A 13,233-nucleotide genomic window follows, 5' to 3' on the forward strand; every position below is an offset into this window, starting at 1 on the left:
GGGGGGGGACATCTGTGGAATCAAATTGTCATCATGAACCAAATTGTGTTGAAACTAATACAGAAAACATAAGCAAATGTTTCCGTAGTTTGTTCATGACAATCAGGGATGATGATTTATTGCATATTGAAAATGTATTTGCTATGAGATATTAAGTAATGCTATTAATAATGACAGTGTTGGGGAGTAACTAGTTACATGTAACTAAATTATGTACTTTAATTGCAAAATAAATGTAATTGTAATCAGTTGCAGTTACTGAGAAAAAATGTGTAATTAAATTACAGTTACTTATGAAAATGTTAACGATTACAAAGGGGGTTGCATCAGATTTTTTTTTCACATACAGATTTAATTGATTTCTTTCATAAATTGCATTGACTGCGCTAGAATATGAGACACCAATGTTTCAGGAGTTTGACTCATGCATATTCGATAACTCTTTTATTTCCTATTTTGGTTTATGTATGTGCTTAATTTTTTTAAGATTAACTGTTTTTTCCACGGCATTGTTAGAAGCCAGTGTTTCCTGTCATAGCTATGCAAAGATTTGATTTCAAAAACAGTATCATGGCTACTAAACGTTTTCTTATTATGGTTTTAAATCTGTATTTTACGGTGGCGGAGAAGTGCAAAACAAATCACAATTCTGATAAAACTATACCTACCTCTTCCGGTTTGTCTGATTTGTCGTTGTGTTTTCTGACTTGTTATTTTGTTTTCGAATTTGTCATTGTGTTTTCTGACTTGTTATAATGTTTTCTGAATTGTTATTTTGTTTTTTAGACTTGCATTTGCGTTTGTAATTTGTTATTTTGTTTTCAGAATTGTGATTTGTTTTGCACTTCTCGGCCACCATAGTATTTAACCTCAGAATGATCTCAAAGTAAAATTATATTATTATCATCTTAATTCAAGTGATGAAGGATTTCGAAAGTGACAGTAATCAGTGTTAAATACTACTGTGGTTAACCCTGCCTGCTTTACATGTTTGAAAATGTTAGAAATTTAGAAAAGTAATCAAAAAGTAATCAAATGTAATCAGTTACATTACTTTAACAAAGCAATTAAAATAGTTACACTACTTATTACATTTTAAATAGGGTAACTTGTAATCTGTAACCTATTTCATTTCCAAAGTAACCTTCCCAACACTGAATAATGCAATGGTTTTAATAGGGTTCGAACTGTATTTCTCAGCCAAAAATGCTGACAGAAGTGTCTATATTTGTGTGTTTGACCGCTGCAGGGCGGTGTGTCTGTGGACTGCATCACTGATCTGGACGACAGTCACTCTCGTCTGCTGGAGGCTCTTCAGCTCTCCATGCCTGTGGAGTCACACAGCGAGAAGAAGAAGAAGACGAGCGACGCCAAGCTCAGCCTGAATCCCATCTACAGACAGGTGCCGCGTGTGCTGGACAGCTGCTGCCAACACCTGCAGAAGTATGGTCAGTGCCACCGAAATACAAATGTCTTTTAAAGGAACACTCCACTATTTTTGAAAATAGGCTCATTTTCCAACTCCCCTAGAGTTGACTCTAGAGCTTATTTTCAAAAATAGTGGAGTGTTCCTTTAAGGAACCCCTGAAATCAAAATTGTGGCCCTGAGGTCACATCTGTCGGTGTGAGGTCGTCTTTATGGTTCGATAAGCCCCGCCCCAACTTCCTGTTTCAATAGAAAACATCAACACAGGAAGAAAAAAAAAAAATTCAGTTTTCATTTCATGGGGTCTTCATTTCATGGGGGTTCACAATAATAGCCGGACTAGTTTGAGCGTAGTCTAAACACAGTTTTAAGACTGTTTCCATACAGACGTTGACGTAACAGTGCCGGTTATTTGCTTTGCTGCTGTGAAGGTCTGCAGACGGTGGGCATTTTCCGGGTCGGAAGCTCGAAGAAAAGAGTTCGACAGGTGAGAAGCAAATGTTTTATGTTTTAGACACGATATATTTTCACTTACATTTTTGTTACTAGATGACAAAGGAAACCAGAATACATAAAAAGCTAAATGTTTTTAAAATTAAATTAAATTAAATTAAATTGTACAACAAATAATATTTCAGTTATTATATTTCAGTAAAGGTAAATAAAATAAAGGCATTTTATTTTATTTTGTATATTTTTCTCATCATAAAATATTTCATCATCTAGACCAGGAATTCCCAAACTCAAAGACTATTTTAACCCAAACTATTTCATTTTATTTTATTTTATTTTATTTTATTTTATTTTATTTTATTTTATTTTATTTTATTTTATTTTATTTTATTTTATTTTATTTTATTTTATTTTATTTTATTTTATTTTATTTTATTTTATTTTATTTTATTTTATTTTATTTTATTATTTTATTTTATTTTATTTTATTTTATTTTATTTTATTTTATTTTATTTTATTTGACCTAAAATATTTATTTAAAGTTCCTCTGAGTTAATAAGTTTCATAATTCAACAACACATTTTCATATTCACAGTTCTCTGACGCCAGTTAATGGTCACATGACAGCTAAACAGTACACAACACAAACAAATTAAATAATTAATCTTTTATTTCGATTTTTTATTATTATTATTTATCTATTTTTAATTTTGCTCTGACTTATTTTTGAACTTACAAACAAAAAATACAAACCTGTCAAATTTATTAAGTAATATTATACAGTCACTCTTTCTTGTTAGATAGTGCTTGATATATAACATAATAAAACTTGGCAAAATTTTGTATTGTGACATCCAGGTAAAGAAATAAAATATTTCATCTTTTTTTTAGTAAGTATTGTAATTTGTTTCCATTTTTAATTATTTATTTTAATTATACATTTTCTTTATTTAATTCATTATTAGCTTTTTTTCAACCCCCAGCAGTTTCTTTACAAACCCTAGTTTGCTAAACTTTGCTCTAGATAATGCTGTTGTGTACACAAACCTTTCTAGGGGGTTATTTTCAATGAATCTGGGTTCATTTGAATGATTTTTAATGCATTAGTAATCGCAAATAACTGGAAAGGTTGCGCAACTTCATTGGTGGAAGAAGTATGTGAACCCTCTAAAGACCAGTGTCAGTTCTCACAGCATTGACGTGTGTTTGTTGTGACGTTCAGCTGCGTGAAGCGTTCGATCAGGGTGCCGATGTTGTTCTGGACCAGCGGCACAGTGTTCATGATGTGGCGGCGCTGCTCAAAGAGTTTCTGAGAGACATGCCTGATCCTCTGCTGACCAGAGAACTGTACTCCGCGTTTATCAGCTGCGCGTGTAAGCAAAACAACACTGAGACAATCTTTCTTAAAGGAATAGTTCAGCCAAAAATGAAAATGTGCTCACTCTCAGGCCATCCAAGATTAGGATGAGTTTGTTTCTTCATCAGATTTGGAGAAATGTAGCATTGCATCAGTGTCTCAGCAATGGATGCTCTGCAGTGAATGGGTGCCGTCAGAATGAGAGTCCAAACAGCTGATAAAAACATCACAATAATCCACAAGTAATCCACAGCACTCCAGACCATCAGTTAACATCTGGAGAAGACAAAAGCTGTGTGTTTGTAAAAAATGAATCTATCTTTAAGATGTTTTTAACTTCAAACCGTTGCTTCCAGCTAAAATTTGAGTCCATAATCCATAATAACGCTTCCTCCAGTGAAAAAGTGTTCTGATCTGAATCAGGAGAGAAATCTGCACAGATCAAGCACCGGTTACAAGCAAAAACACCTCTAAACAAATATGTGGCTGGATTTTGATGTGAGACACAACATTATTATGTTATTATGGATTATGGACTCGTATTTTAGCCAGAAGCAATGGTTTGAAGTTAAAAATGTCTTAAAGATAGATTTCTTTCAGCTTTTGGCTCCACAAGACATTAACTGATGGACTGGAGTGCTGTGGATTACTTGTGGATTATTGTGATGTTTTTATCAGCTGTTTGGACTCTCATTCTGACGGCACCCATTCACTGCAGAGCATCCATTGCTGAGACACTGATGCAATGCTACATTTCTACAAATCTGATGAAGAAACAAACTCATCCTAATCTTGGGTAATCTAAGGGTGAGTTTAAATTTTTCTGGATGAACTATTCCTTTAATAAATCAACACTTTATTCTTCTTTATTCCACTCATCTTCTCTGTGGTGTTTGTGCAGCTCTAGACAAGGCGGATCAGTACACAGTCATACAGTTACTCATCTGTCTGCTTCCCGCCTGCAACAGCGACACCCTTCAGTGTTTACTTCACTTCCTGTCAGACGTAGCCAATCACGCGGAGGATTCGCGGGACGCTGATGGAAACGAGGTGAGTTGTGTGGTTGATTTTTACAATTAAGCACAATTGTGGCAATTTGAATGTTTTTTATTTGTTTCATTTATATTTATTTGTATAAATTTAATTTAGACTAGTGTCATGATTCTTCCGTATGAGAGTTTTGAGATGATTTAATAGAATATCTCAATTAAACTTCAAGAAAAAACATAGTTAGGGGCCGTTCACTCAAAATAAATGTTTGCACATTTTTAGAGTCTCATTTTGTTCAAAGTTGCGTAATGTGTCATGCGTAAGATGATGAAAAAGACATGAAATGCAAATGCATAAGTCAAATATGTCCTTCTAGTGCATGTTTACATAGAAAAACAATAGAAAAAGCAGTCCAGTTTAAAAACACTTTCTGTGTGAACGACCCCTTATTCACTGTAAAAACTGATTTTTCTAAGTAAATAAATAAAAAAGATTATTGGAGTGTGTTTTACGGTTTCAGTCTTTCTACTTCAAAATATTATGTTTATCAATGTGTTACTTGCTCTTTCTTTGTAATTATATGTGAAATTAACTGCTAAACTAAACTAAACAATTTCAGAGTGAAAATCGATTCAAAAGTAAATCTTGCACTGAAAAAAATTTGGTAGTGAAACAATTTTTATTCAGAACTCAGATGCATAAGAAAAAATAGCATGCATAAGAAATAAAATTTAAAAATAAAATTTGCTAAAGGATATATAAATGTACATAAAATACAGGATACATAATATACTATAACAGAGAAACTGCAAGGGGAATTTAATTTTAACAGTAATCCTCTGTTGTTCAGCTGTTTGTTTGACAAAAAAATAAAAGGAATTGTTACATTTTTATTTGATTGCATTTTTAAAACATTAATTAAATTGGTAATGTTATATGCCTTCATTTAATTACCACTGTTTTTGATTGTAAATATGTATTAAATCATAAATCCAGAAAAATCGAAACAGACTTTATGAAAAAATTAAAATTTCACAGGGACCTATAATTGTAAAAAAAAAAAAATTTATTAAATGAATGAATAAATAAAAAGTTTACGAAGTTTAAAATAAATTTAAAGTTGATTTTGTTTGACATGCGAAAGTAGAAAACACTGAATTTGATTAATGATTAAAATTATTTAAAAATGTATTTAAAATATACATCAAATGCAGGATACATAAAATACAATGACAAAGAAGCGGCAATTAACATTTAATTAAACATAAAATTTTGAGATAGAGAAACTGAAATTGAATTTTTTTGTAAAACACTCCATATCATTTGAAAAATAATTTTTTACAATGTACAACATTTTTAAACTCTTTCATGCATAATTTTGTTTTTTTAGTAAAATGTACATAAAACATGTTGATTTTTTTATTAAAAAATGTACATAAAACATATTCCTGATTGTTTGGTTGAAATGATTTTCCTCTGTTGGGAAGAATCACCCTTTTAAGCAGATACATAAATGCTAAGATAATGTCAAATATTATCAGACGGCTAAATAAACACTGAGGTATCATCTTTTAGCTGGTGTGTGTGTGTGTGTGTGTGTGAGTGTGTGAGAGTGTGAGTGTGTGTGAGTGAGTGAGCGAGTGAGTGTGTGTGAGTGAGTGAGCGAGTGAGTGTGTGTGAGTGAGTGAGCGAGTGAGTGTGTGTGAGTGAGTGAGCGAGTGAGTGTGTGTGAGTGAGTGAGCGAGTGAGTGTGTGTGAGTGAGTGAGCGAGTGAGTGTGTGTGAGTGAGTGAGCGAGTGAGTGTGTGTGAGTGAGTGAGCGAGTGAGTGTGTGTGAGTGAGTGAGCGAGTGAGTGTGTGTGAGTGAGTGAGCGAGTGAGTGTGTGTGAGTGAGTGAGCGAGTGAGTGTGTGTGAGTGAGTGAGCGAGTGAGTGTGTGTGAGTGAGTGAGCGAGTGAGTGTGTGTGAGTGAGTGAGCGAGTGAGTGTGTGTGAGTGAGTGAGCGAGTGAGTGTGTGTGAGTGAGTGAGCGAGTGAGTGTGTGTGAGTGAGTGAGCGAGTGAGTGTGTGTGAGTGAGTGAGCGAGTGAGTGTGTGTGAGTGAGTGAGCGAGTGAGTGTGTGTGAGTGAGTGAGCGAGTGAGTGTGTGTGAGTGAGTGAGCGAGTGAGTGTGTGTGAGTGAGTGAGCGAGTGAGTGTGTGTGAGTGAGTGAGCGAGTGAGTGTGTGTGAGTGAGTGAGCGAGTGAGTGTGTGTGAGTGAGTGAGCGAGTGAGTGTGTGTGAGTGAGTGAGCGAGTGAGTGTGTGTGAGTGAGTGAGCGAGTGAGTGTGTGTGAGTGAGTGAGCGAGTGAGTGTGTGTGAGTGAGTGAGCGAGTGAGTGTGTGTGAGTGAGTGAGCGAGTGAGTGTGTGTGAGTGAGTGAGCGAGTGAGTGTGTGTGAGTGAGTGAGCGAGTGAGTGTGTGTGAGTGAGTGAGCGAGTGAGTGTGTGTGAGTGAGTGAGCGAGTGAGTGTGTGTGAGTGAGTGAGCGAGTGAGTGTGTGTGAGTGAGTGAGCGAGTGAGTGTGTGTGAGTGAGTGAGCGAGTGAGTGTGTGTGAGTGAGTGAGCGAGTGAGTGTGTGTGAGTGAGTGAGCGAGTGAGTGTGTGTGAGTGAGTGAGCGAGTGAGTGTGTGTGAGTGAGTGAGCGAGTGAGTGTGTGTGAGTGAGTGAGCGAGTGAGTGTGTGTGAGTGAGTGAGCGAGTGAGTGTGTGTGAGTGAGTGAGCGAGTGAGTGTGTGTGAGTGAGTGAGCGAGTGAGTGTGTGTGAGTGAGTGAGCGAGTGAGTGTGTGTGAGTGAGTGAGCGAGTGAGTGTGTGTGAGTGAGTGAGCGAGTGAGTGTGTGTGAGTGAGTGAGCGAGTGAGTGTGTGTGAGTGAGTGAGCGAGTGAGTGTGTGTGAGTGAGTGAGCGAGTGAGTGTGTGTGAGTGAGTGAGCGAGTGAGTGTGTGTGAGTGAGTGAGCGAGTGAGTGTGTGTGAGTGAGTGAGCGAGTGAGTGTGTGTGAGTGAGTGAGCGAGTGAGTGTGTGTGAGTGAGTGAGCGAGTGAGTGTGTGTGAGTGAGTGAGCGAGTGAGTGTGTGTGAGTGAGTGAGCGAGTGAGTGTGTGTGAGTGAGTGAGCGAGTGAGTGTGTGTGAGTGAGTGAGCGAGTGAGTGTGTGTGAGTGAGTGAGCGAGTGAGTGTGTGTGAGTGAGTGAGCGAGTGAGTGTGTGTGAGTGAGTGAGCGAGTGAGTGTGTGTGAGTGAGTGAGCGAGTGAGTGTGTGTGAGTGAGTGAGCGAGTGAGTGTGTGTGAGTGAGTGAGCGAGTGAGTGTGTGTGAGTGAGTGAGCGAGTGAGTGTGTGTGAGTGAGTGAGCGAGTGAGTGTGTGTGAGTGAGTGAGCGAGTGAGTGTGTGTGAGTGAGTGAGCGAGTGAGTGTGTGTGAGTGAGTGAGCGAGTGAGTGTGTGTGAGTGAGTGAGCGAGTGAGTGTGTGTGAGTGAGTGAGCGAGTGAGTGTGTGTGAGTGAGTGAGCGAGTGAGTGTGTGTGAGTGAGTGAGCGAGTGAGTGTGTGTGAGTGAGTGAGCGAGTGAGTGTGTGTGAGTGAGTGAGCGAGTGAGTGTGTGTGAGTGAGTGAGCGAGTGAGTGTGTGTGAGTGAGTGAGCGAGTGAGTGTGTGTGAGTGAGTGAGCGAGTGAGTGTGTGTGAGTGAGTGAGCGAGTGAGTGTGTGTGAGTGAGTGAGCGAGTGAGTGTGTGTGAGTGAGTGAGCGAGTGAGTGTGTGTGAGTGAGTGAGCGAGTGAGTGTGTGTGAGTGAGTGAGTGAGTGTGTGAGTGTGTGAGCTCAATGAACTCTGGGGTTTGTGGTCGGCCTGAAGAAAAATTTTATTATTTACTCCTGTTTTCAACCTTGCATGACTTTCTTTCTTCCAGGAGAGTTTCCTTTCAACAGTAAACCTCTGTTGTGCAGCTCTTTGTTTGCCAAAAAAATAAAAGGAATTGTTAATGTTTCATTTTAAAAGATTAATTTAATTGGTATTGCTTTGATTACCACCATTTTTGATAGTAAATATGTAGTAAATTGTAAAGACAGAGACTTTCTGAAAAAAAAATAAAACATTTCACTGAGACCGATTATTGTAAAAAAAATAACAAATAAGTAAATAATAATAAAAAAAAGTTTAAATTTGTTAGTTAGACATGTTTTTTGATTACTACAGTTTTTATTTATTTCTTCCATGGGAATTTATTATTAAATCATTGTTGTGTAGCTTTTTGTTTTAGCAAAAAAAAAAAAGTAATTGATTACATTAAAAAATTAAACAGACAGCACAGACTTTCTGAAAAAATAAAACATTTCACAGGGACCTATGATTGTTAAAAAATAAAATAATACAATTAAACTAAAATTAAACTATAAATAAATAATAATAATAAATTCTTAGAATTTAAAATTGTTTTGGTTTGACATGCTTTTGGTTATAAAAATTTGATTAATTTATTAACCCAGAATCAGACAAATTAAAACAGAAAACACAGAATTTGTTAAATTTAGTTTGGATTTCATAGGGCCCTAAAAAATCAATTTTTGTAAAAAATTTGATAACTTGTTAAATTATGTAAGTTTCATGATTTTAATTAATAATGCATGTTTTTAAATACTAAAATTGATGTAACTAAAATCAGAATATATAAAAAATTATAAAGGAAAACATAGAATTTGTGTAAAATAAAACAGATTTCATAGGGCCCTAAAAATGTAATAAAAATGGTTGTTAAATTGTGTAAGTTTCACAATTTCAATTAATTAGCCATGATTTTTGGTTAGTAAAATTTAATTTAACTATTAAAATGGAATTAAAAAAATTCAATGTAAATAAACGGAATTTGTTTTTTTTTTAAACGACTTTATAGGGCCCTAAAAATGCCCTAATTTTTTTTGTTACATTTAAAAATAAATAAATAAACTGATGTTAGATTGTGTACGTTTCATGATTTCAATAAAATTAGACATGATTTTTGATTAGTAAAATTGAATTTAACTATTAAAAAGAATCCAGAAAAATGAATTTGGGGAAAAAAGGGGGTGGGGCTAACAAAATACAATTTTGTAAAAAAAAAAAAAAAAGTTGTTAAGTTCTGTAAGTTTCATGATTTCAGTTAAGTAGACAACCTTTTTGATTAGTAAATTTTAATTAAATGAAAAATGAATCCTTTTTTCCTTCCATGACCATTTTTGATGCAGCCCTTTTCCATAAAACATCATGCTTCTGTCAAACTTCAGAAAGGACAAAAACACTTGCGAGCACAATAAAAGTCTCTACACGGTAGGTTTTGGAGGTCACGCGTTGCTTTTTCAGGATGATCACAAACCCAAAAGTTCACTGAGCTCAATGCAGTGAGAAACGATGGCTGCGTTTGTGTTATTTGTAGGTGATTGGTAATAAGATGACGTCTCTGAACCTGGCCACTATATTCGGGCCGAACCTGCTGCACAAGCAGAAGAGCTCAGAGAAGGAGTTCAGCGTGGAGAGCTCGGCGCGGATGGAGGACAGCGCCGCTATCATCAGCGTGGTGCAGCACATGATCGACACGCACCAGTCCCTGTTCACGGTACATCATGAGTGAGATATGAGGACGCTCAGACAGAGAAAACACAACAATACAAATAAATCACCACTTCTATGGCTGTTAGTTAGGACAGTTTTATGAAAGTGTTTGAGATGTAGTTTATACTGCTCAGTCCTCTGGCATGTCCAAAACAGGGCTGCTGAGATGATTTGGACCATTGAAGTTTGAATGAAGGACAGGTATGCTTGCAGAATAGAAACATATGCAGTTTTTAGGCAGACTACACTCTGCAAAGGGGGAATATTGTACATGTTTGTTTATTTATTGTCCCAGTGTTATTAATCATAGTTTAATCCTAATTTGTGAGCCTGGAGCACAAAAGCAGTCTCAAGTCGCTGGGGTATATTTGTAACAATAGCCAACAATACATTGTATGGCTCAAAATTATAGATTTTTCTTTTATGCCAAAAATCATTAGGATATTAAGTAAAGATCATGTTCCATGAAGATATTTTGTAAATCTCCTACTGTAAATATATCAAAACTTAATTTTTGATTAGTAATATGCATTGCTATGAACTTCATTTGGACAACTTTAAAGATGATTTTCTCAATATTTAGATTTTTTTGCACCCTCAGATTCCAGATTTTCAAATAGTTGTATCTCAGCCAAATATTGTCCGATCCTAACAAAACATACACCAATGGAAAGCTTATTCATTCAGCTTTCGGATGATGCATAAATCTCAATTTCAAAAAATTGACCCTTATGACTGGTTTTGTGGTTCAGGGTCACATTTAGTTTTATAATTTAAATCCTATATTTAATATCATATTTAATTAAATAATTTCATATTTATATTTTAAATATACTTCTAATTTTTCACACTCTCTTTGTTGACCATGAGAATGAATGAATGATTTATTTAACTTTTTTCCCCCCTGTGGTCCCAATGTTACTAATCATAATTAAGGCATAATTTAGTGATACCATTTTAATTATATATTTAATATCATATTTAGTTAAATAATAAGATATTTATGTTTACATATTTATATTACATATTTTACATATTGCATATTTATACCATTTTTTATTAGAAATTGTTTTTAGACAGATTGTATCCTTGAAAGACATTTTTATTTATTTATTTATTTATTTATCAATTTATTTAATTCCTATATGGTCCCAATGTTACTAATCATAATTAAGTCTTAATTTATTTTTATTATTTTAATTATATATTTAATATCATATTGAATTAAATAATTTCATATTATTCATTATTTCATGTTTTTCATCTAATATTTAGATTTTTTTTAATAAATAATAGTTTTACTTTTAGTTAACAATAACACTGGCCAGGGTGGGATGTTTTTGCAGCTTAATTTCTATAAATGTTTTTTTTGTTTTTCCACTGTGGAAGAAGTTTTGATTGAGTTCCAGTATATTTGCATCATAAATCAAGCATTTTTATCTCAGATGATGAGGGAAAGCTTGTTTTCTCATGATATGAGCTCTTTAAAGTCACTTGTAAGTAAGTGTCTTGTCAAAATGTAGTGATTTTGAGTGGGCTGTGCATTGGACTGCGTCTCTCAACGCGTTCTAAATGTAAAAAGATCGTATTCCTTGTAAAGAGCTTAATAGCCACCCAAGCTAAAGCCCTTGTGCTTGTTCTTTGGCAGTAAAGCTGTGTGTGTATCAGTGGTTTGACTGGACTCAGTTGTGTTTTGAAGGAACGTGTTGATGTGATTTGTGCCGCAGATCTCAGCGGAGCTGCAGAACGAGCTTCTGTTGAGTTTGCTGGACACAGACAGTGATGTGGTGCATTATCTGCTGAGGAGGAAAACACCACAGTGTGAGTAAGTGAACAACAAGACCTGGCACAACTACTGATTCATCGTCAGTAGACAATAATAGTGCAGTAATAATTCATCAGACTGCATTATATTATATTATATTATATTATATTATATTATATAAGATTCCAAGTAAAAGAAAAAAAACGCATTAGGGCTACACTATAACATGAACAAAACAGAATTAAACATGTTATATATTCTATTCTATTCTGTTATTATATTATTATACTTTATTATATTGGAAAATAATATAATATAATATAATATAATATAATATAATATAATATAATATAATATAATATAATATAATATAATATAATATAATATAATATAATATAATATTATTAATTTTCACAGCAATAAAGTAAGTCATAAGTGCCTATTTTATTATAATTTGTATTCTTATATTATAAACAGTTGAAGTTTTGTTAACGGTGTGCTGAATCTGTGGTCCTGCAGAGACGTGAAGAGCTCCAGTGGAGAAATCTCTCCGTACGATAACAACTCTCCGGTGCTCTCCGAGTGGTTTCATCCATCAGGACCGGAGCATCAGAGTCCCACAAACCTCCAGCATGCTCTCGAGAGGAACAACACAGTGAACTTCTGCCTCTCACCCTCACAAGCCGGCGCCGGTGGGTTTATTCACTAATGAAGAGACCTCAATGATACTGACCACATGATTTAAATGAGCTGCATAGGCAGCAACTCATACAAACAGTGCTCACCATCTGAATCACACAAGAATCTCTCAATGAATGGAGTTTGTCGTTAGGTTATTGCTACTGATACTCTAATAAGCACAAAATACACAGCACAAATATTGGGTAAAATAGTCATTTTAATTAGATCACACCAGGGTTATCATAGTTCATTAAAACTAAAACCATAGAAAAACCTTTGTCATTTAAAATAAAATACATTTTAACTTAAACAAAATAAAAATATAAAAAATCTTTATTTATTATTCAATCATTAATAATAATAATAATTAGTATTATTGTTATTGTTATTATTATTATTTTTTTTTTTATTATTATTATTTCAGCTAGTTGCCAAGGCAACATTTCACATTGTCATTTAGTTTAACTTCATGCCCTGTTGTGACAACTTACCCCATATATTGAGACAACAATAATGCTAACAGAAATAATATAAAATCTTATTTAATTTCAGTTAGATCACAAGGAAACATTTTTCTTTTTCATTTAGTTAAATTAATAGTAAAATAGTTAAAACTGAAATAAAAAATAATAAAATATGGATTTGAAGAAAAAAAAACTTAAATTACAAAAAAAGCAACAACATTTCTAAAACTTTAACAAAAAAAATTATTTACAGTATTACAGTAAATCATATGGGCCTATTATATTGTGATGTTTTATTATTATATTATATACAATTCCAAGTAAAAAATAAAATAAAGAGTATAAACCTAATAAAATAAAGAGTATAAACCTACAGACCGGTTTCCCTTCTTCCTTTCATTGCAAAAACACTTGAACGAGCTGTGTTCAACCAAGACTCTGCCTTTCTCACACAGAACAACCTCCTCGACACCAACCAGTCTGGCTTCA

The 13,233-nt window shown here is 34.5% G+C and overlaps 1 protein-coding gene across 2 annotated transcripts in view; it reads left to right on the forward strand.

Annotated features, from left to right (window-relative positions):
* LOC107707568 (rho GTPase-activating protein 6-like) overlaps positions 1-13,233 on the forward strand; it is a 44,376-nt gene that overhangs the window by 26,847 nt on the left and 4,296 nt on the right. For both annotated transcript variants that reach the window (XM_016511633.1, XM_016511635.1), the window contains exons 5-11: positions 1,250-1,448; positions 1,858-1,913; positions 3,103-3,253; positions 4,139-4,287; positions 9,659-9,838; positions 11,562-11,659; positions 12,119-12,291. In XM_016511633.1, coding sequence (XP_016367119.1) covers positions 1,250-1,448; positions 1,858-1,913; positions 3,103-3,253; positions 4,139-4,287; positions 9,659-9,838; positions 11,562-11,659; positions 12,119-12,291 — 1,006 coding nt within the window. The remainder of the gene's footprint in view (positions 1-1,249; positions 1,449-1,857; positions 1,914-3,102; positions 3,254-4,138; positions 4,288-9,658; positions 9,839-11,561; positions 11,660-12,118; positions 12,292-13,233) is intronic.

The sequence above is a fragment of the Sinocyclocheilus rhinocerous genome, unplaced genomic scaffold, assembly GCF_001515625.1.
Source record: "Sinocyclocheilus rhinocerous isolate Xijiao unplaced genomic scaffold, SAMN03320098_v1.1 scaffold1919, whole genome shotgun sequence".
Lineage (NCBI taxonomy): Eukaryota > Metazoa > Chordata > Actinopteri > Cypriniformes > Cyprinidae > Sinocyclocheilus > Sinocyclocheilus rhinocerous.